The sequence below is a fragment of the Leuresthes tenuis genome, unplaced genomic scaffold (genome assembly GCF_036924035.1).
Source record: "Leuresthes tenuis unplaced genomic scaffold, fLeuTen1.0.hap1 SCAF_13, whole genome shotgun sequence".
NCBI lineage: Eukaryota > Metazoa > Chordata > Actinopteri > Atheriniformes > Atherinopsidae > Leuresthes > Leuresthes tenuis.
This window is the reverse complement of record NW_027325367.1, coordinates 32,521,159-32,545,122: the sequence shown is the minus strand read 5'-3', so window position 1 is coordinate 32,545,122 and position 23,964 is coordinate 32,521,159. Positions and strand designations below refer to the sequence as shown.

General features: G+C 44.0%; 1 protein-coding gene across 3 annotated transcripts; it reads left to right on the top strand.

Moving 5' to 3' along the window:
- The first annotated feature begins 954 nt into the window (after nucleotides 1-954).
- On the top strand, nucleotides 955-23,964 carry dse (dermatan sulfate epimerase). 3 transcript variants are annotated; one of them, XM_072362792.1, is made up of 6 exons: nucleotides 955-1,128; nucleotides 2,728-3,193; nucleotides 6,066-6,319; nucleotides 13,324-13,563; nucleotides 17,780-17,987; nucleotides 20,832-23,964. In XM_072362792.1, the coding sequence occupies exons 2-6, from the start codon at nucleotides 2,772-2,774 to the stop codon at nucleotides 22,576-22,578; spliced, it is 2,871 nt and encodes a 956-aa protein (XP_072218893.1). In that variant the 5' UTR covers nucleotides 955-1,128; nucleotides 2,728-2,771; the 3' UTR covers nucleotides 22,579-23,964. The 3 variants fall into 3 exon arrangements, with proteins under 3 accessions (XP_072218893.1, XP_072218895.1, XP_072218894.1); XM_072362794.1 differs by lacking the exon at nucleotides 955-1,128 and having other exon boundaries at nucleotides 3,104-3,189; nucleotides 20,832-23,962; XM_072362793.1 differs by lacking the exons at nucleotides 955-1,128; nucleotides 2,728-3,193 and adding an exon at nucleotides 3,486-3,624 and having other exon boundaries at nucleotides 20,832-23,962.

Sequence of the window (23,964 nt, the reverse complement as noted above, 5' to 3'; positions counted from 1 at the left end):
ACGTCCAGGTCTTTTTGTGTTAGTGAGTTCACCAGTGCTTCCTTTCTTTCTTTCTCAGGATGTACCAAACTTTTAGCCACTCCTAATATTGTTTCAATTTCTCGGATGCGATTTTCTGTTTTTGCAGCTTAAGGATGGCTTGTTTCATCTACAGCATTTAACCGCATGTTGTCTGTTCACAGTAAAATCTTCCAAATGCAAGCTCCACACCTCAAATCTACAACAGGCTTTTTATTTGCTTAATTGATAATGACATAATGAAGGAATTGCCCACATCTGCCCATGAAATAGCCTTTGAGTCAATTGTCCAGTTACTTTTGGTCCCTTTAAAAAGAGGATGGCGAATGTTAAGGAGCTGAAACTCTTAAACCCTCCATCCAATTTGAATGTGGATACCCCCAAATGGCAGCTGAGAGTACACATTATGTCTCTGTCCATTATATAACTATAATTGGAATATGTTTCAGTAAACAGATAAAAAAGTGCCCAAATATATATGGACCAAACTGTATGTAAAACTTTTGAAATGACAAATCTATCTGAAAACAAGGTTGACAATTTTTTATTCTCACTTTAAAATTGATGCAAAAGAGCATGAACCCACTGGTGTTTCCAGGTGTCGTGTTTTCCTGCTTAATTTGTATATGTCTTAGTTTACTAGTCACTATAATCATAACTACCAATGACAACTAAATTATTATTATCTGAAAAGACAGATTTATTATCTGTCTACTGTAGTTAGCTCCCATAGCCTCCTCATGTTTCAAATGTTCAGCTGAAGTCGGTAGACCTATGACACAGTTGGAAGAAAAAGAGAAGAAGCTAACTCATTTACTGTGCTGTGTCGGTCTTAGTTCTGAGCCTTTCTTTCGCTAACAGCAAGAAAGTGGGAGGAGAACTGCTACTTTCTTCATTAGGTCCCCTTTAAGCCTCTCTCTCTCTGCCCCTCCTCATTCACTAGAATGACGCTCCCTCCACTCTCTCACACGTTCTCCTCCTCTGTCTAACTTTGTTTCTTTAAACATTAAATTGAAATAATAAAAAAGACAAATTCATCTTTCAAAGGACTAAACTGTAAGGGTGAGACATGACGGCTGCATATGGATTTGTGAGCAGCGCCTCTGACAGGTAACTACTTTTTGTCCCTCACTATTCGCGGAGTCTCTTCGTGGTCGATAGGAACAAGGTTTCTTCTGTGCCTGGATTATCAATACCATCGATAACTGATCAAGTAAAAGTGGCAGCAGTTTGCTGGAGTGGACTTCTTTAAAGTTAAAAGGCGCGGATGTGTAACATTGTAAAGAGAATAAAGACCCAGTGTGAAAACTGTTGAAGGGGAAAGTTAGAAAAAGGAAAAGTAACATGTTAAAGGCACGAAGCCGGAGCGGCAGCAGCCAGCGGAGGGAGGGAGGGAGGGACGCCTTCTGTGGCTGTTTGAGGGTGAAACCTCAGCTCTTCCAACTTGTTTTAACTCTGGAACAACGTTGAGTGGCAATTGTTCACAACTATTTATTTCAACAGCTCTTAGCTCTTGTAAACGAGTGTCTTGGCTGGGTCGGGACAAGGCAACGTGCAAGTCATGATTTTAATGTCGGCTTAATTAAACTAGAATTATAACTAAATGAGTAAACTACCGGAGGCTTGTAAATGAAGAAAAATAAGCTTTTTTTAAGGAGAGTCCTAAGGGGAAGTACGTAAATGTGACTAATTCTTCCACCCAGAGAGGCTCTCTTAAAGGCCCGAGGCCATGTCTGGTATGTGGGAGCCTACAACTGAGCTCTTCTTCTGGAAGTTTAATGCCAGAGCCGGTGAACGTTAAAACGTGGCTGCTGGCTCTTCCAGACATGTAAAACATTTAGCACTTCTCTGCTTTGTGGAGTTGGCATACAGTGATTCACTGATAATAGGACCCTGTGCTAATGAAAAAGGGAGGCAGAGTTTATACATCAGAGTCATACAAAGTCACTCCTGTGTGGCTCGGACCTGAAGAAAATGTCTTAATTCAGGCATTCTCCACGAGGCCTCACAGTCACAGCTTCACTGTGATAGATTGGACCAAAGCTGTCCTGATGGTTTGCTCTTCCTTCCTCATGCAGAGGAATGTAACGCCTCATAAGGTCAAATGTCAGATTAACTTCAGGAGGAAAACCACTTTTACGTCTCAGCGTCAGTTTCCCAAACACAATGCAAATCCAGACGTCCTTTAAGTCCCAACCAAAAGCCTTTCCACCACGCCTTTGCAGAGAGCTCCAATAAGGTCATGGAATTTACGCTCATGTTCAGAGCAGCGACACATGTGTGAAGCACAGCCCTGCGGTTTAAAGCTGCTTTCAGTTGACTCGCAGAATGGGCCACTTATGACCTCTAGTCCTGCTCGTCTGGGTCTGCATGGCTGTACTCGCCTAAATCAGACAAAGATTTGGGGGAATGAACACAGCGTGTAGAGGCATAAAAGCTCCTGATCTGTAAAAGGAGATTGAATTGTATCATTATATTCATGGTTACCAGGAGAAATGTGAGCCCTCTGCCTACCAGGCAGCACTGATCACTTCCTAAGTGTGCAGTTCAATAATGGCCTGTATCAGTATGGAAAACCTGCAGCATCAGGCCAACAGCTGGATCTGATTATTCCAGGAATGTAGGGCTTTTGTTAGAAAAGGCTGTGCAGAGTCTGGGCCGGCTTTCTCAAATCCATCTTCCCCCACTTTCCTCTTTTCTCCCTCTCAGATGAGCTCCTTCAGAAATGCCACGGTCCCATCTCTGATGAGACGATGAGAACCCACACCCGTGGGGCTCCCACAGTCTTCTTCATAAGCCTTCTGTGGCCCCTGCTTACTCCAACACCCACAGCAGAAGTGGACCTCCGTGGAAGGATCCCGTTTATGGGAGGCAACTACGATGGTCATCCTATGCTGTACTTCAGTCATGGGGATGTGGAGGAGCTGCAGTACGCAGCTGCAGGGACTCACCGGGAAATGGCCAGGAGGATCCGCGAAGCGGGAGAAACCATGCTGGAGCAGCCAGAGAAGTACCTGCCCCCCTGGAGTCCGGCTGAGTTCAGTGCCCGCTGGAACGAGGTGTACGGAAACAACCTGGGCGTGCTGTCCATGTTCTGCCTGCTGTACCCACACAGGGCCGGGGCCCTTGACCTGGCCAAGGACTACATGGAGAGGATGGCCGCTCAGCCTAGTTGGTAGATTTTCTCTCTTTTATTATTTGATCAATTGATTTGCTGAGAAATGAGATTCAAGGCCATGCTTAAAAGTCTGCTGGATGTGGAAATGAAAGCTTTTATGCCTTTGTTGTTGAATTTATGGTCCAATGGAATCAGTCAGAATGTGCAGATGGGTGAGTCTTTTTTTCATTTCCATGTGGTGACCATCATTTCATGAACAGTAATTCCTCCTTTTCAGCCAATCCCACCTCCAGAGTGTTTTCATCTTTCCCGGGAGCAGAACTCTGGTAGAGATGCATTGTGGTCTGATAAGTCTGTCGTCCAGGAAATATGTTTTGCAGCTGTTCGTTGAACATACCCTCCCCCACCCCCCTGGGGAGAGGAAATGAAACATTCACATGTGAGCTGGATCGTTCAGGCCCGGGTTAAAACTGCCGCTCAGGATCCAGGTGACCAGACGAGAACTGACTCCAGAGTAGTTTGTGCACAGTAAACACAGACATGATAACCAGCTGAGTGGGATGAGAAGCTTTGTCAAAATGCTTTGCACATAAACAGGAAATATGTGCTTCCACCAAAGGCTGGATTCAGTTTTCACATGTGTGAGTAACTCTTTGTGAGACACAAGGCCACGCCATCTCTGTGCAGCCGGAGTGTGGACTGAGCGAGGACCGATTCACTGTTCGAGCTACACAAACCGGTTCCATGTCAGGGAGTCATTTTCCTTCTGCTGCGTAACAGAATTTAGAACGAGATAAGCTTTGTTTATCAAGGCTGGGACTGTGTGTGCTTAGCTCACTGAAGTCAAGACAGCTCACATCCATGCTTCAAAGAATAAATCAGCCACAAAACCAGGAAAGGATTTATTTAGCGCTGGATGCAAACGGTATCAAATAAGGTTCTAAATCCACTCCTGAGCAGCCTACAGGCCTGCAGCTGACTGCTGAGAGAATCTCAGAAAAGTTAAAGGTCCTTTTTAACATTTACTCCAAAGCAGGTGCTGTGAGACCTGCTGAAAGGTGGAGTAAAGCAGTCGCAGCCCTCCTCACATTTCAGCGTCACATGCTTTACAGCCCATGGCTCTCTCTGCATCTCTAATGCTCTGTTCTTCAGTTTGAATTAATTTTCTTGAATGTCTCAATTTTCATGTATGTTGTGCCTTCAAAGTAGAAAACGTGATGATCAAATGACACAAAGCCACCAAAACTCCAAGTTGTAAGGCAACAAAATAGGAAAGATACCAAAGAAAGTAAATGTTGGGGTTCTTACTTTATCATTATTGTGGTGCACAGTACTTTATCTGATGCAGATCTGATGTTCCAGTGGAGTTAAAGCAGAGATAGCTTCACTGAATCAGACGCATTTTTTTTTTATCCCTGTCAGTGAACCACTCAAACGGAGGAAGGGGCTTTCCAGCAGCTCATTTTGGGGAGGGGTTTAGACTGAGCGGCATTCGTGCAATTTACAAGGCATTTTTCATAATATTGGTGCAGTAACTAAAAAGCCACTGAGCATGTGTTTTCACATCTCGAGAGCACACTGTGAGTTTTCTCCTTGGCCGCACTTTTATTATGGTCACTGAACCTCTTATGGCTTCTACAGAGTGGCTCCAGGATCAGTCAGCTGTGGTATTCACAAGCCTCAATTATGTCTGCAACAACTCCAGAACCATGTTCCAATGAAGAGCTTCTGTTTCATGCCAGGCCTTTTTCTTTTTTTGAAAGCACGAGCAAACATATAGAGGGGAATTCCAGCAGTTGAACAGTGACTTTTTTTGGTTTTCCGTTTATACAAACTGACATATGAAGAAGCTTTAAATAAATCTTCTCCACCTCTCAACCTGTTCGAGGTCTAGTATGGAATGAAATCATCCAGCTGCTGCCAGGTACACAGCTGCTGGAGAGGATGGGAGCTTTGGGGCGGGGGTTGTTAGGGGTGGGCATACTGTTGGCACACACCATGTGTTTGACATCCCTTTCTGATGGAATCTGTTGGAAAGTAATCCAGTCCATGCCTCAGATGCTCTCTTGCTAACATTCCAGAAACAGACGTTCAAGGACACCTTTGAAGACTGAACACTGGTCTGAGTTTGTCCCCCACAAATGCACATGTACAGCATCTCTGTGGCACTTTGGAGCGTTCTCTGATCAGTGGGCTGCTGTTGCTGCTGCTTCTCTGCTGCAGGAAACAAGTCTCATGTGCTAAGGATGACTACGGATTCAGAAGCATTGGTTTTCCCTCCTCTGTTCCCATCCACACAGCTCACAGCTTTTAATGACAACAGTCACTTAACTTTTTCAAGGTTGTAAAGATTTGAGGTTTCAATCCGACATGCTGGTGCAGATATGAATTCATCTAAATATGTAGACAGATTTCCCTTTTTCCTAAACTTCTCTGAAAGAAAGCCTTCGTGTACAGCAGTCGAGACTGGAGATGATGTCATGCTCTTGTACATCTCAACAGAACCTTTGTGTAGGTCCTGGTTTGATCGACCGGCTCATTTAATGGCTGTTTATATACGCTCCTTGGTTTCATCACCACATCAGATGTTCGTTTCTTTTTCATTAATCTGAGCAGAATGATTGCAAAACACCTCATTTTCCTCTTAAAGCATTCTCTCCAGAAAGTCCCATAAGTCATCAGTGTTGGAGCTTCGCATGTGTTGAGCAGCAGAAGTCTGCTCCATGCTTAATGTCTCTTTATGTGGGACTTTATTGGCGCAGCGGTAATTGTGGTGTAAGATTCTTATTTTTGACTCTTACTGCTGTGTTAATCAAAGGAAAGGTTTCCCACCCATGACGAGCTATTTGCCGACCCTTGTTTAGCGCTGAATGTCTTTGTTTTCTGCACCATGCCTTCTCTTCAGCTCTGTCCTGTGCATGTATTGCAGGTTGGTCAAAGACGCCCCCTGGGATGAAGTTCCTCTGGCACACTCTTTGGTTGGGTTTGCCACAGCCTATGACTTCTTGTATGAGTACTTGAACAAGGGGCAACAGGAGCGGTTCCTGCAGGTGATAGGCAATGCATCGCGCTTGATGTATGAGAAGTCCTACGTCCGAGGCTGGGGGTTCCAGTACCTGCACAACCATCAGCCCACCAACTGTGTGGCTCTGCTCACAGGAAGTCTGGTTTACATGACCCAAGGTGAGTTCCTGGTCCTGGCTGTAGAGACACTCCATGATAATGTTGGTCTCTGGATGTCCGCCCCTTTGATCCAGATGAAAAGAGTTTTCACAGCCATTGGCCCCACAGCATTTGAATTCCTGTGTTCTTCTTTTGGTGATTTCTTAGATCAGGAACATTTTTCATAGTGCTTGTAGGTATTGGAGAAAGTACACCTTCTTTGTGTTGGGATAGATCCGCTGCTGGCCTAAAACTCGTCATTTTGCATGACGCTTAACGCAGTCCCAGAACACTTTCAGTTATACCCAATGTCTCACTCTCAAGAGATATTACACATTTGTTCAATGTGGGATGTTTCCCACACGGCAAAATGATCACTGTGTGGAAATATTTGACCTCAAACAGTGTGTGGGTCCGAGTTACAGCCTACAAAGATGCCAAAATGCTGCCCGATAAAAGGAATTTCATCAGCTCATCATCACTGCAGAGCTTTAATCTTGTCTGGGGAGATCAAATCATCAGTCATTGTCAACATGGAAGCAATATTTCAAGAGATTTATGTCTGCTGTTAATATTCATCTGCCTTCAAGATGCTTTCATACAAGGTGTGGCAGCTTTTTTGGTGCACTGCTGCAGACAGAGCAATCTGGAAATGGGTTTTTGTAATTGAATTATTCAGCATCAACCATGATGCATCCTGTTGAGCTGCCCCCACTGAACATCCTTTTTCTCATGCATAATGTAGGAGAAAAATGCAAAGAAAAGTTTGATCAATAAAGGTATAAATGTTCCACATTTCTAAAACTCAGTAGGAACAAGCTTGAGAGTAACGACTTTGACTAACACACTTCTAATAAAATGCTTCTGAGTGATGGTCAGACTGTCTTTGGCTCCAGTCATAGTTGGATAGAGAGCCTCTTACTGTTCCTGCACTGATTTTCTGATGCTCAGGTGCTTTTGTTTGTTATGATCTCTAAAGCTGAAAATGTGGAGCTGAACCTGAAGTTACCTCGTACGCCACTAATCCCTGGCCTATGATATTATATGTTATATGACATTCTTCTCCCAGACAGATGACAGACAACATGCCATCAGGAACACCGTGTGTGGGACACACCGACCCTACTCTCAGCAGTTTGTACCGGCGGTGGGTGTGTAGTAGATAACAGAATTTGTATGGAATGCAAATGATGTGATATATGTTGTGCATGTCAGTGTAGCTAACGGGCTTGACCTTTTATCCACACCTGTTCCATCAGGGAAGTCCACAAGTGGAACATTATCTGATGAAATCTGAATTGCTCTCAGTAAGTTGTCTTTTGAACAGCTGGTGTTTGACTATTCTTTAGAATTATTTTGTGACGTGTACATTTAAACAGTTTAATGTTTGAATAGAACACATAGTTGTCTGAAAAATGCAGCTGGCATCCAAGGTTAAAGTACATATTCATTCAGGATTTTTCCTGTGTAGTTGTTTAAACCAGCAACAAAACAGTAGAATCGGCTGCAGTGGTTCTCAGTGCCGTCCTGATGGAGCCGTTTGCTTGTAGGTGACTTGAAGCTGAATGTCAAACTAAGCTGTTTACCCACAGTTGATCTGCTCCAGCACATTTGGCAGAGCCTTCATATTGACCACCCACACTGCAGTGTCTGCCAGAGCGATGCGTGCATGGTTTGGGCTTTGATGTTAATCATAAAACAGTTGGGAATGCTGTGAAGAAATTAGGAATTGTGAATAAAGAGTGGAATGTTGTGCTCTGCCTTGTTATTTAGCTAAAGTCTGTGTGCTGAGGCTCTCAGTGAGGAGAAGCAGTGCTTCATACATTTCCTGATTGCCCTGAAAAACAATGGCTGATTATTTATTTATTTTTTATGACGTTATGTTTTCAGGAGCAAGCTCATTTTACCACCACATAGAAGGGCAGTGTCTGTCTGTCTGTCTTACTTTCTTTCTTTCTCAGTTAGTCTTTGTCTGTCTATCTACGCATGCGTGTGAGATTGAGCCGAGTGCTGTGAGTGACTGATTCTCTAACTTTATATTTTTTTGTTGTGTCCTTGTGACAATATTTTCTTTGTTTGTTTTGAGGATAGTTGTGGTGTTTGTTTGACTTTTTGCGGCGGTGCGCTCCAGCGTTTGCTGGGAGGCCGGCACCCCGTGGGAGAACAATGGATTTTGAAAGTTTGACATGACGCCATGGCATCAAGGTGGTTTCTGATGTCAGTATAGAGGAGTGCAGTCTAGCTGTTGGGGAAATCGTGGGGCATGAGCATGTAGTCTCTGCCTCGTGGATCTTAGTTCTGTTGAGAAAGCAAACGAGGCCACTCAACATGGTATTATTATTAAGGGCTCCTTGACACCTGTTCTCCCTTTGAGTAGTCCCTCACGGAAGATAATTTTGTCAAATGCACATTTGTCAAAATATCCCCTGTTGGCTTCTCTGATCATAGTGCAGTAATTTGTAGTGTAATTATGGAGCCGATCAAGCCTAAAAGTGCCTACTGGCATTTCAACGTGTCTTTGTTAGATGATAAGGATTTTTTGGACATTTTTCCCTTTTTTTTTGGGAAACTTTTTGGAAGGAAAGGAGAACGTATTCCTCCCTGCAGCAATGGTGGGACAGCGGAAAAGTACAAATTAAACAGCTTGCCAGCAGTATACACTGAATGTAACAAAAGAAATGGCTCAAACGATGACAGCCCTGGAGAATGAAATCCTTGATCTGCAAGGGCTAGTAGCTGCCACTGAATATGAAGAACATTCTACAGTACTTAAGCGTAAACAGAACATATTGTCTGATTTGTTAGGTACAAGAGCCCAGGGAGCCCTGGTGCGTTCTAGGTTTCAATGCCTCAACCAGATGGATCCACCCTCCAAGTTTTTCTTTAATCTGGAGAGGAAGAATGGGCAGGATAGACTTATCCGCTGCCTGCTCTCAGACACTGGGCATGAGCTCACCGATCTTACTGATATTCGTAAGCACGCTTTAGGTTTTTATGCTGGTCTGTATAAATGCGAGCTTGCTAATGCAGAAGATATAGCCAGTGATTTTTACGATGGGTTACCCAAAATATAAAAATCAGCCACTACTGCTTTGGATGAACCTCTGTCCCTTCATGAACTCCACTCTGCACTTATGAGTATGGACAATGGTAAAGCGCCAGGAATTGATGGTTTATCATCTTGTTGGGTGTCCTGCTTGATAGTTTTAAAAAAAGGCCTACTACCACAAAGTTGCAGAAGAGCTGCTATCACCTTACTACCCAAGAAGGGTGACTTACGAAATATAGCAAACTGGCGTCCTGTTTCTCTCCTGTGTGTGGATTTTGAAATAGCTTCCAAGGCCTTGGCCACAAGGATGCGTGGGGTAATTGAACAAGTTGTACACATCGATCAGACTTACTGTATACCACAGAGGTAAATTTTGGATAATATTGCTCTGGTTCGCGATCTTCTGGATCTCTCTCACAAAAAGGGCATTAAAGCTGGCTTGGTTTCATTAGACCAACAAAAAGCTTTTAACAGGGTCGAACATGTGTATCTTTGGCAAACACTGGATGCATTTGGCTTTAGGGCCATGATAAAAATCATGTGCAGAGACATTGAGAGTGTGCTTAAGGTCAATGGTGGTTTGAGCGCTCCTTTTAAGGTCTGTAGGGGTGTTAGGCAGGGTTGTGCTATGTCAGGGATGCTTTATTCCTTGGCTATAGAACCATTGCTTCACAAACTGCGATCTGAATTGAATGGTCTGACATTTCCTGACTGTAACAGTTGCTTTTATTTGTCTGCTTATGCTGATGATGTAACAGTTTTTGAATGTATTGTGGAAGTTTTTAACAGTTTCTCATCTGCAACAGTTAACTGGGGGAAGAGTGAAGCGTTATTGATGGGAAACTGGAACGGGCTGCCCTCCAGCTTGCCTGGTGGGTTGATCTGGAAAAGGGATGGTTTTAAGTACCATGGGGTTTTTTGGGTCATGACACTTTTCTTAAGAAGAACTGGGAGGGCACTTTGGATCGGGTCAAGGGTCATCTGGAAAGGTGGAAATGGATTCTGCCCCATTTGTCCTATAGGGGGCGAACCTTAGTGATTAACAACTTGGTCGCTTCTTCGCTGTGGCACAGGTTAGCCTGTGATGAACCACCTGCTGGACTCTTGGCCCAAATCCAAAGACTCATGGTTGACTTTTTCTGGGACAAGCAACATTGGGTCCCTCAGAGTGTGCTCTTCCTGGCCAAGGATGAGGGCGGGCAGGGCCTCATCAACTTGATAAGCAGGAAGGCCACCTTCCACCTACAGTTCATCCAGAAGCTTTTGCTGGGGACAGAAAGTATGGTTTGCCGCCCCATGTCGCTTGCTATTCTGCGGGAGGTGGACACGCTGAGAATGGATTGTGCCTTGTTCCGAGTGGATCATAAGAAACTTTCTTTAAGTGGACTGTCACCCTTCTATCAGAGTTGCTTCAAGGTCTGGGGCCTGATCAAGCACCACTGGCTGAATCCAGTGGTTTCTCTCCATTGGTTGATTGAAGAACCGGTTTTCTTGGGGGCTCGTGTTGACTTATGTGGGGATGACACCCCAGGACTGAAGAATGTATTGTCTGCGTGTAACTGATTTAAATTGCGACATGTCTTTGAGGAAGCTGGGAACGGTTTACAGGATGCAGAGGCCTTTGCCTCTTCTTTGGGACTGAGGTCTGTGATGTATGCTCATAGGCTTTTAGAAAAATGGCTGCACTTTTGAATGATGGGGACAGGGCCCTCTTAGAGGGGTACAGTTCAGGTAACCTTCAGCCCAATGATGAAGATCCTTTTCCTGACATTGGTTTTAGTCCTGGTTTCCGTGAGTCCAGCTACACAAGTCCACTGCTGGACCTAGGGATCCATGGCAACCTTAACCTGCATTCAGCTGATGGGAAAGCAATGTATAAAGTGATGGTGAAGATTCTGAATGAGAAACAAGTAAAAGATAAATCCGATACAGTGTGGAGAGAGAGAAGTTGCAGATTTATGAAAAGATTAAGCCCTCTAGTGAGTTCTGTGTCTGCCCTGGGGTCTCCTCCCAAATGGATGTGCCCAAAAAAACCTCCAAGGGAGGAATTTTAATCAGATGCCTGAACCACCTCAGCTGACTCCTTCTGTTGCAGAGGAGCAGTGGCTCTACTCTGGGCTCCTCCTGGATGCACAAGACCAGCAACCCTCCAGAGGAAAGTCTTATTCTTTCAGTTATTACCCAAATCTACTGATCATAAATCAGGTTTGGAGCAAAGATGGATCAGTAAATCAAAAGCTTTACCTTCACTTCAGTTCTCTTTTCACCACTGTTGCTGCTGACAAGCCCCAGTATATCCATCCATATGTCACTCCATTCTACACTCGTGAACAAGACCCTAAGGTACTTGAACTCCTCAGCTTGTGGCTATGACCCTTCCTCATCCCTTCAGGGAGCACTCCACCCATTTCCTGGTGAGAACCATGGCCTCAGATTAAGAGGGGCTGATGTTCACCCCAGCTGCTTCACTCTGGGCTGTGAACTGCTGTGTGCTGAAAGTCATTGCTTGAAGAGGCCGACAGAACAAAGTCATCTGCAAAGTGCAGAGATGTGATCCTGAGGTTCCTAAACCAGACCCTCCTGTCCCCACCTAAATGGTTAATTGACTGTACTTATACAGCACTCTTCTAGTGTAGCTACCCACTCAAAGCTCTTTTACACTACAAGCCACATTCAGCCATTCACACACACACACACACACACTATGTCTTATTCTATACCGTGTTACAGGCTACACTGCTATTTTCTCTGTCACACGCATTCACGTCAATGGATGCATCAGAGGCAACATGGGTTTCGGTGTCTTGTCCAAGGACACTTCAACACATGGGGAAGCAAAACTCAAACTGTAGAGTCTTGTCAAATGAGTTATCTTCCTCCTACAGCTGACTAGGACTGACTAGGACTTGAGACCCTGTCTGTTAAAACCACTATCAGTGACAAGGGGCAACCCTAGCAGAGTGCAACATGTGCTGTAAACAAGCTTGACTTTCTACTTAGGATGGAGACACAGCTTATACTTTGATTATAGTGACCTAATAACCCGCAATAGCAACTTCAGTATCCTGTGCACTCATGCAGCTCTCACACACAATCCATAATCCATTGAGGAACATGGGTGTGAAAAAAAAGGATTGTGGGCTGTAGTACGTAAGCACCGGTGACCCTCCGTTCTTGTAAATGTGGTCTTTGTGCCTGCACAGAGTTCATGTTCGATGGTAAATAACCGCTCTGTTCAGGCCTGCGGTCCCTAAACCAAACACTGCTGGGGACGGCTCCAGTGGGAGGGCCGGGGCGCCCACTGAAGGCTCCGGGATTCCTTAATGAACTGTGGCCAAAGTGTTCATGTAGCTACTTGTTCTCATAGTAAACTCTGTGTGTGTATATATGGTGCAGTGTGGAACAGTGGTGACATGCTTTCCATAGCCACAGCAGCAAGTTTGTCAAAGTGTGGAAGGTCTCTGTAGGTAACACATAAAGAAGATGCTTTTTTTCCTGCAATGCTATATTTTCTAAAACTATGAAGTAACATCACACACATATTTATATACTTTAAATCTCAAGTTCTCAATCTCCATTATCAGGCTTGAACAGTGTAAATGAAAAACTGGAAATGATATGAACATTTATTGTATTAAGTGTCATTCTTCTCATTCAGTCAGTTATAATTGTAAAAATGTTCTAAGACTTGTTGTGTAGAACATATGAGAATTGAAAAATGAAAAATGAGTAAATTAAAACACAAACCAAACAAACAGAAAAACCAGATAAAACATTTCCATTTCCTGCTGCTGCTGGCTCATTTTAACTCCAACTTTAGTTTAACTAAGCCCTGAAAACAAGTGAAAGTAGATTTGATGTCCACTGAGACAGAGAGAGATTCAAGTTTCTACAAATTCACCATGATAAGCACTAATATGCAATATAAAATTATCTCTTGCCATCTATTCAACTGTCTCAAATTGCTGTGTTCTAGGTTACCTTCAGGAGGCCTACCTGTGGACCAAGCAGGCCCTATCCATCATGGAGAAGTCCATGATCCTCTTGCAAGATGTGACAGATGGCTCCCTCTATGAGGGAGTGGCCTATGGGAGTTACACCACCCGCTCTTTGTTCCAGTACATGTTCCTGGTGCAGCGTCACTTTGCCATCAGCCACTTCAACCACCCCTGGCTGCTTAAACACTTCGCCTTCCTCTACAGGACCATCCTGCCTGGTAACTATCGTCTCACTCTCTGTGACATGCTTTCAAAGCTGTGCTAAAATTTGTAAGAAGCTGAGGTTCCCTGAAAGTTTTTCTGTCGCTAACACTTTAAAATGGGCCTTTTCTGTTGAAGATAAACTTGCACTTTAGACAGTGTTTAAATCAGAGTAAAGTCAATTCAGAGATTTGCATGGAAACAAATGATTTGGGTTTGCTGAAAACATGTTAAAATAGTTCTCTAAAATGTTCAGCTCTTTAACTGAATATTCAGAGATTATTCACCAATGACCTGCAACAAGTTAAAAGGAGATGTGGAGAATCATGGCCTTTAAGTTATCACCCCGTTGAAATAACACTCCTCAAATCAGCCTGTTTTAGGGCTGGGGAGTGGAGAAGTGAGCAGCCTCTCACTCTGTCTCCTACTGCGAGTGAGTAAAGATTATTTACATAGCTATTATTACAGGTCAAAAGTGTTTTACAATAGTCAAAGAACAAAATGAAAGCAACAAATAAAAACAGTCACATATAAAAACTCAAGAGCACAGGAGATAAGAGATAAGAGAGAGGTGGGATAAGAGCAAGCACGACATGAAAACGTAAAACCTTGTCTCAATAAAAGCCTGCATAATCTGACGGGTGTTTAGCTGCTTTTTAAAAGTTTAAACAGAATCAAGGCAGAATAAAGATGCCAGCAAAGCGTTCCACAGTCTGAGGAACGCTGCATTAAAAGCCCTGTCCCCTCAAGACTTAAAATGGGTCCATGGAAGCACTCGCAGTCTTTAACCAGCTGACCTCAGACTGCGAGGTGGATAGCTAAGAGATCAGCAATGTATGCCGGGGCTTGACTAGATAGGTCTCTAAACTTGAGAACTGAACTTTTAAAATTGATTCTAAAATGCACCCGTAGCCAGTGCAAAGAAGCCAAGACAGAAGTCATATGATGTCTCTTTCTTGTGTTGGTTAAAAGCCCAGCAGCAGCGTAAACTGCCTGAAGACGGCCAAACTCCTTCCTATTAAAACAGGCAAAAAGGCTGTTACAGTAGTCTAAATGAGATCAAATAAAAGCATGGATAATCATCTCCAGCTCACTTTTAGACAGAAGTCTTTGGGGTTTGGAGATATTTCTCAACTGAAAGAAGCACTTCCTAATGAATTCCTTTGAATGGTGCTCCAAAGACAGAGCTGAGTCAAAGATAACGCCAAGGTTTCTGAGGCTTGGCTGAACAGACAAGCCTAATTCACCAAGGGATGCAGCTGTCAGGGGCAACAGTTAGGGTTTCTGTTTTTTCTGCATTTAGCTGTAAATAGTTGTTACATAGTTTAATGCTTGCTAAGCATTTCATCAGAGCTTGTGATAGTCACTAGGCTTTAAAGAGCTCTATGCCCTCATCCCGAAGGGGATGTGTCTCTGTTGAGACTGACAGCTTCTCCCTACCATGAGAAAGAACGTTTGCACACTCGTGTACAACCAACTGCAACTGACTTGAATTTATATCAAACAGTATGCTACCTGTTATGAAAATCTGGGCTTCTGGGGTGCAATTACTGAAAAAAATGCAATCAAAATTACCTTGTTTTTCCATTCACACCAATACTCCTCAATACCTCTCACTTTATATAAATACAGTTACTTTGTTGATTGTACAAAGGAAACTGTTTGGTACTCTAAGATGTAAGTACCAGGATCTGCAAGCAATGTCAGCAACGCTAATGCACCGAGCAACTTGTAATAACACCTTTTATTCCTGCTTTTAAACATGTTGTGTATATTACCGTCATGAAATGATTGTACTTGTAGATCTATATTTTGTTTAAAACCATGCCAACAAACTACACATGCAACGTTAACACACCTACAGCTGTATATGGTGTTCAGTGCCGTGGATAGATTGACCAGAGGATTGGGTTAAGGTAACATCATCCAGAGTTGTTGAAATGGTGAGAGCCTGGTAATTCATCTTATCTGCATATCTGCAGACTGTCCCAGTCAAAGACAGTAACTGTTCAAGCTGTCAAGTGATCACCGCCTGGTGGAGAGTTGGATCTGGTGGAAGGGAAGACTGCTGAACAGACATGGTTAACCTAAACGCATACTGATGAACTGGGAACATCTGGTGGAGGCCTCCTTCCAGGAAATCTTCAGTTCCCTCTGGCCTGCAGTGAGAGAAGCCGTCGAGCTGAAGAAGGAGGCCTTTCGGGCCTGTTGAGGGAGTAAGGGGTACTGGATTCGCTTTTGGTCTCTGTATAACCAAAAAAAAGAGAATCTGCGTTCTTGGCACAAAGTTGGGAATGTTGTACTCTGCCAAGGCTGCCCCTGTCTGTAGTCGGGGAAAGGAGGATTTCTAGTGTGAAAGCCTCAGGGTTGCATCTCTGCTCCATGTTGATGATGTGGTTTTGTTGGCTTTCTCTGGGATTGACCCTCAGCAAGCACTGACGGGGTTTGTAGAGTGTGAAGTGGTCAGGTCAGCTCCTAAAAGTCTCAGGCCATGGTTCTCAGCCAGGAAAGGGTGGAGTGCTCCCTCCCCATTGGAGATGGGTCCTTGCCTTAAGTGGAGGAGTTTAAGCATCTTGGGATCTTGTTCAGAGAGAAGGTGCTGCCGTCCGTCGTGGTGAAGAAGGAGTTGAGCTGGAAGGCAAAGGTTTCAGTTTATTTGTCCGTCTTTGTCTCAACCCTCACTGATGGTCATAAGATGTGGGTAGTGACTGAAACAAGTGTTGAACTGTTTTTCCCTATTCCAGTAATGATTCAGCAGTTCATCAAATTGCCCAGGTGTTGTATTGAATGGATATACATACAATAACTGCTCTTTCTCTTCAGCAGTTGAACAACAAGTTACTGAAACTGCTTCAAATCCAGGCATGGGTACTAACTATCAAATAATGTAAACTGTTACCCAGCCTGCCAGTGACAGGGGGTATTATTCTACTACAGAGCTAATACTTCAACTTCAGTACTTAAATTGTTACATTTTGTGTTTAGTTGGAACATGTCAAACTCAGGCCTACTGTCAAATCTGTTCCCCTCCTCTGTTGGCGTTCATTAGCCACTTCATGCTACCAGTCGCATTGGGCCAAAAATGTTCAAACGAAAGATGGAAAACAGGAGCTTTCTAGACAGGTGGGAAGCAGAATATCTGTTTTATTATTACTGTTAGCCAAGAGCAAGTTGTCAGATCAGTTTGGATTTTACTAAAAGTCTTATTAAATGTGAAGAAAAGGCATTTTACACAGAGAAGTAGAAAATCTAAAGCAATTAGATTGAATATGCTGAAGTTAAGGTTCAAAAGGGGCGATGTATACCTGATAGAGGACATGCATTTTTATTTTGTTGAGATTGCATGAGATTATAAATTGCTCTGAGGCTGTATATATCAGTCAATGTAAGAATCATTAAGCACAAAATGTCAGCATTACAACATGTCAGTGAGTGAATGAGTGATACAGTGAGCAGGAAATGACAGTGAAAGTGTTAAGAAGTGAAGTAAAGAGAAGTGTTCCCACCAGCACAGCCGCTACAGCTAAAGAAATCTCTGAAAATATCATCAAACAGATGACATGCAAACACAAAAACCCAGAATCCTAAACACACGAGAGTAAAAAACCAGCAGGAGATAGTTATTTGGGTTGTTGTTAAAAAAACAATACAGTGGCAGAACAGAGCTGTGCTGTTACCTACGGTAGCTCAGCATTTCAAATAAGCATCAGTCCAGATGATCCATTTCGATAACATTTACACAACCTTCTGGGAAGTGATACAATAGAATCTGGACAGAAGTATTTGGAATTGTTCAGGGAAGTACAAGTACTCAGTGAGGTGAGCCACAGTCCTGTTTTGAAGTGTAAGCACTGAGAGAGCTGAAGGGGCTTTTAGGGGGTTTAGTTCACGGTTTTGCTAAGCATTTCATAAGCACTTTCATTTGACAAATGATTGAGTCTGATTACAAGCTGTAGTTACTCTAACCCGTTTCTAAGAACCCTCTCAGCACCTGAATGCAAGGTTTTTCTTATGTAATTACAGACTACAGAACAGTGTGAATAATTTGCACTTGTGACCACAGGCCATATACTTTGTAAAGAGCCCTGTTTAGTACACTATCGTGATTCACAAAGAATTCACATGTTATTTAAAGAGGCATTTATATGCACTGCAAACTTCTTCATACCCCTGTACATCAGCATTTTAGAATGCTTGCTCTAAGTTGTCTTCACTGTGTTTTCACCATATCAGGATTTCAGTGGACTGTAGCCATTGCAGATTCCAACTACAACTGGTTCTATGGGCCAGAGAGCCAGCTAGTCTTCTTGGACCGCTATGTGTTGCGTAATGGCAGTGGAAACTGGCTGGCAGATCTGATTCATCAAAACAGGGTGATGGAAGGCCCAGGCCAGGCTGGAAAAGGTCAGCGATGGTGCACTCTCCACACAGAGTTCATCTGGTAAGTGGCTGATTTATTATTTTTTTAGCTCAAAATAAGAACAGTAGTGTTTGATGAGTGACATACCCAGCATTTTTGTTGTTTCTGTTTGTGATCTACTTTCCCTAAACACTGAACGTGTTATGGTAATGTGTCTACAATATACATACATGTGTGTGTATATATATTTATCAGGGTCGGGACTTTAACGCATTAATTAAGATTAATTCATTCCACAAAAATGAATGCGTTGCACCGTGGAACTTTTGTCACTGGATGAGTTTCAGGCATACCGACTATACTGGAGCGCCAACTAACGTTCATGACTTCAGACACAGGCGGCGCCAGGGTAGGGCTTGGTGGGCTATAGTGTGGGGCGGCTGTAGCTCAGGAGGAAGAGCGGTCGCCCACCAATCGGAAGGTCGGTGGTTAGACTCTGGCTTCCCCAGAATGTCGAAGCAATGTCGACAATGTCGAAGCGTCCTTGGGCAAGACACTGAACCCCATGAATGAGGTCAGTTAGACTAGAAAAGCGCTATACAAGTACAAGTACAAGTCCATTTACCATCTACTATAGCCTCACCAAGAATTGTGTTAGCCTTGCCATTAGCCCCACCATAAAACCAAGAGAAGTGCGGAGTCCAACGTCAGGCAGAATTCAATTGAATTGAATTGGCTTAAATTGGACTATATTATTTAAGTGCCTTGAGATGACAATTGTTGCAATTTGGTGCTATATAAATCAAATTGAATTGAATTGAATTGAGTGCACGCTGTCACAAAACCCAGTGGATTGTATTAATTTGAAAAACTCAACCTGGTGAGTTTTAATATTGTTTTTGGAAACTTTGCTGACTTTGTCATTGCGTGTTGCCCGTTTCATGCTCTTCCTTGCTGCGGTCTTGTTGCAAATTAGCATACTTAATCAGTCCAGGCTGTGTTTTGACTCTTGGCTGTTGTGTGGTCGACTACATATGGCTTTAGGACAACTTAACTATTAACTACACTGTCTCTCTCTGTGTGTTTCTAGCTGTGAGAGGGTGTAGTTTTATTGAATATATATTCACATTGAAATTATGGCATTGATTTGAGCCCCACCGCTGTGTGGGTTAGCCTCACCGCTGTGTGGGGTTAGCCTCACCGCTGTGTGGGTTAGCCTCACCGCTGTGTGGGGTTAGCCTCACCGCTGTGTGGGTTAGCCTCACCGCTGTGTGTGGTTAGCCTCACCGCTGTGTGGGGCTGTGTGGGTTAGCCTCACCGCTGTGTGGGTTAGCCTCACCGCTGTGTGGGGTTAGCCTCACCGCTGTGTGGGTTAGCCCCACCGCTGTGTGGGTTAGCCTCACCGCTGTGTGGGTTAGCCCCACCGCTGTGTGGGTTAGCCCCACCGCTGTGTGGGTTAGCCCCACCGCTGTGTGGGGCTGTGTGGGTTAGCCCCACCGCTGTGTGGGTTAGCCCCACCGCTGTGTGGGTTAGCCCCACCGCTGTGTGGGTTAGCCTCACCGCTGTGTGGGGCTGTGTGGGTTAGCCCCACCGCTGTGTGGGTTAGCCTCACCGCTGTGTGGGGTTAGCCTCACCGCTGTGTGGGGTTAGCCTCACCGCTGTGTGGGGTTAGCCCCACCGCTGTGTGGGTTAGCCCCACCGCTGTGTGGGTTAGCCTCACCGCTGTGTGGGGTTAGCCCCACCGCTGTGTGGGTTAGCCCCACCGCTGTGTGGGTTAGCCTCACCGCTGTGTGGGTTAGCCCCACCGCTGTGTGGGTTAGCCTCACCGCTGTGTGGGTTAGCCCCACCGCTGTGTGGGTTAGCCTCACCGCTGTGTGGGTTAGCCCCACCGTAGTTGAACCATAAAAAATCCTCTGGCGCCGCCACTGCTTCAGACAACAACAAACTACAGTGAACAATAGTCAAACTTGAACGAAAAAGCTGATGAGACCGCTTTGGTTGGCCCCGGATGGGATGGTCGGTAGCGTAGTGGTGGGTTGTGCAGGCGCACCAGGTATATAGGCTACAGTCTTCGCTGCAGGCCTTTTACTGCGAGCCATTCCCCTCTCTCTGCTTTCTGTCTCTTTTTATCTGTCCTGTCCATTAAAAGGCATAAACAAAATAACGGACGGATCGATTAAAGCGTTGATAAGAGCACGGTTGGTTAAGTACCACCTTGAAAAAAATAAACTTATGTATTCAGTCATTATTCAATGATATACTAAAATCCATGTGAAAAAAATTGCTTCTGACTGTTTTCAGGTCAAATATTTATATGTGATTAAAATGTGATTAATATCAATTAATTAATTACAAAACATGTAATGATTATATTAATTTTTAAAATAATATAATATTAAAGACAGATAATGCCTTATTTAGAGGCTGCATCGTCCCTGCCCTGTTCACTCCGTTATATGGATATACACCGATCGTGAGTTTTCTAAATAGCTTCCAAAGGACGCCGACTTTCGCCAAACTGTTCTCGGTGAGTAGATGAACGTATTTCATGCCGGAAATAAGGTCCAGGTTTTAAAAAACTGGAGTCCCCTTTAAGTAGAAGTGGAGATTTTTACATCTCCCTAGCTTGTGGGTATTTCACAGCCCTTCCTGGGTATATGAACCTAAGACTGAGAGCTAAAGAGGTTGTAGGGTTGATTATGGTGCTTGTTGTGACATTTTTAAGAAATTTTCAGTGTACAGAAGCATTATAACTCACCGTATATTTTCACAGGCCATTAGCCAATGCTCTGGAAATTTTCAGCGCATTCACCAAACAATAGTCCAAGCCTTGTCCGAGCTTAATGAAGGGAACTGGGGTGCTACTTTGGTTTGGTTTATGCTAGTATTTTTTCCATCTGACATCTGCTTCTCACTGTCCTGCAGGTATGACCCAGGCCTGATCCCCAAACCACCATCAGATTTTGGAACACCTCAGCTCCACTACTTTGAGGACTGGGGAGTGGTCACACATGGTAGTGCTTTACCTGCACACACCAACCATTCCTTTCTTTCCTTCAAGTCTGGGAAACTAGGGGGACGTGCCATCTTTGACATCGTTCACAAGAACAAGTACAAAGAGTGGATTAAAGGGTGGAAGAACTTTAACGCTGGTCACGAGCACCCTGATCAGAACACTTTCACCTTTGCACCCAACGGTGTCCCGTTCATCACGGAGGCCCTGTACGGACCCAAATACACTTTGTTGAATAATGCGGTGTTGTTTGGTTCAGATCTCTCAGGGAGTTGCTTTAAGCCTTGGACTGGACAGGTTACAGAGTCCTGCGACTCCAAGTGGTTGAGGTACAAGGTGGGGCTTGCAGCTGATGCCCAAGGCCGAGTTGAAGCTGCTATGAAGAGGGAGGGAATGGTCTTTATTCGAGGAGAGGGACATTCTGCCTATAATCCCGAACTGAAGATTAGGAACTTTCAGAGAAATCTGCTCCTTCTGCACCCAGAGCTCCTGCTCCTGGTGGATCACTTCCACCTGGAGCCCGACAGTCCAGCCCGGGCCATGAGTGCCTTCTTTCACAACACGGAGCTTCCATTCCAGGGAACAAAGGTAGATGGTGTTCATGGAGCCTTTGTATCCCATGGAGAGGACAAATATAAGATGTTCTGGATGGATGACACAGGCTACAGTAGCAAAGGAGTGGCAGGATACTGGAGTTACCCCCGGGGGTACCCATATAATGGCTCAAACTATGTGAATGTCACAGTGCCATTAAGGTACCCTCACACGAGGGTGGCCTATATTTTCTTTGGACCAGGCATGGATGTACAGAGCTTCAGCTTGCGAGGGGACGATCAGAGAGTGGATATTTACCTGTCCACTAAACACCACACCTACACCATCTACCTGCTGACCGGAGAGGTCATGAGCAAGCGTCTTTTCGCCATGGTGCTGCTGGACCACAAGAAGATTGTGTTTGAGAGGGCAGCAGCTGTGAAAGACAGCTCACCCGACGAGGTGGAAGAATACGTCAATGTGGTGGAGGACAACCTCCAGCATGTCAAGCCTGTCTTCCAGCAGATGGAGAGACACATCCTGGGACGGGTCCTCAACACCGCCAGCTTCCGTAAGACTGCGGAGCGCCTCCTCCAGTTCGCCGACAAGAAGAAGACGGAGGAGGTCATCGAGAAGATGTTCGCTATGTCCAAGAAACAGAGCAAGGGGAAAGCGGGGAAGAGGGTGAACATTGGGGAGAAGCTTTCTGAGAGTATGCCTGACATTTTTGCACAAATTGAGGTGAATGAAAAGAAAGAGAGACAGAGGACTTTAAAGCGTACATATGAGGACAGCCCAGAGGAAGGAGATGCAGATTCACGGGCCTTCATAGATTATGCAGATGCCCGCAAGAACAAAAAGGGCGGCTTAGTCAAGGGACGCAAATTCAAGGAGGTTCACATGTTGGCCACAGCAGGGAGTGAGGGTCTCTCCAGCACAGCCTCCTACATTCGACTGTTCCTCCTCCTCAACACTGCCACCTTCTTCTTGCTGCTGGCCGTCCTGCTGACTCGCTTTCAGAGGGCTCGCAGTCTGCAGACGCAGAGGTGCTTCTACACCATCCTTCTGATGGACTGCTTCATCCTGCTGTACCTCTACTCCTCCTGCTCTCAGACACAGTGCTGACACCACGAGCATCAGCATGTCACGCTCACTCTGAGCAGGTCTGATGGCAGAAACACTTTAGGGCCACTGTTCGAAAACATCTTTGAGATTTTGAGGAACAAAATTGGATTATATTGAGTTCTTAAAAGGTAATAAATACAAGTAAATTGGAACACTTTTTATTCCATAACTGAGCAGCGATGGTATTTTAAGTCGTGATGCTTTCGATGCTCAGTCTCTGGTCTCTGTGGTAACGTACGCTTCTCCTCACGGACGCAGCTTGTTCTTGTCACATGTCACACTACAAAGTCATTGGGAAGTGAAAACGTAAGTCCAAATCCAGTGAAACAGGATATTTGATTTATTTCTGCTTATATTAATATTCTATTCTGATATGACCTTCATCATGTTATTACTACTAATTGTCATAAAATAACAGCTCTTCTATAAAACCACGATTATTTTTCCAACCATTTGTTTTTCTGAAGATAACACTTTAATATGTAGTAAAATCAGAACTTTTATTCTCATCGTGTCAGGACTTTCATGTTTGAGCCTCTTTGTATCATGACATCATTACAGAATACGAGCTTTTATTCTTAAACTATTAGAACTTTAAAGCTTGTAATATAATAACACTGTTGTGTTATATTACCAACCCTACACTATTACAGCCTCTGTTATCATCAGGAAATGATAAGATTAGGCCTATTCCTCTTAAGACTGCATATTTGTAGAGTTCTACATTTTATTTTCCATATAAGGGATTTTATTCCGTTTGATGTTTAAAACTTTATTTTCTGAATTGTCAAACATTGTAGAATAATATTCCAATTTTTTTTCTTGAATTCCAGCTTGTAATATCGCCACCTTTTTTCATGCACTTTTCTATAGTGGTTTTAGCTTTTTCCTTTTCATGTCAGATTGTTTCTGTCCCAACTCACTGATTTGCCTCAGTTGGCTTAAGGCTGCTGATGTATGAGTAAGTAGGTGTAATGACCTCTTGTAATTAGACTGCGTTCTTGAAATCTCGAACATTTTCTTAAACAGTGGCCTTAAATTTGAGGACCTGTTAAATGAGGAGAAACAACTGATTCCATGTAGGAATTGATGAATAGCTGTGTTGAAATCAGACAACCAGAAGCTTCTGTGGAGCTCTGGAGTTCTGTCTGTGTTTGCAGTGCTCAGCGGTCCTACCTTCATCACTGATCCAAAGTGTTGCCACTCTGCTGTCGTCACCACATCTGATGACTCCTGGCCTTCTAATTCATAGTGACACATTTAAATGTATATAGGTTAAAGATATATATTTTTTGTCTCTTTTTTACCTTTTGTAAATAAAGTTACGACATGTGCATTTATGATGTTTTGTGTCTGGTGAATGTGTGAGGTCAAAGGTCAGTTGGA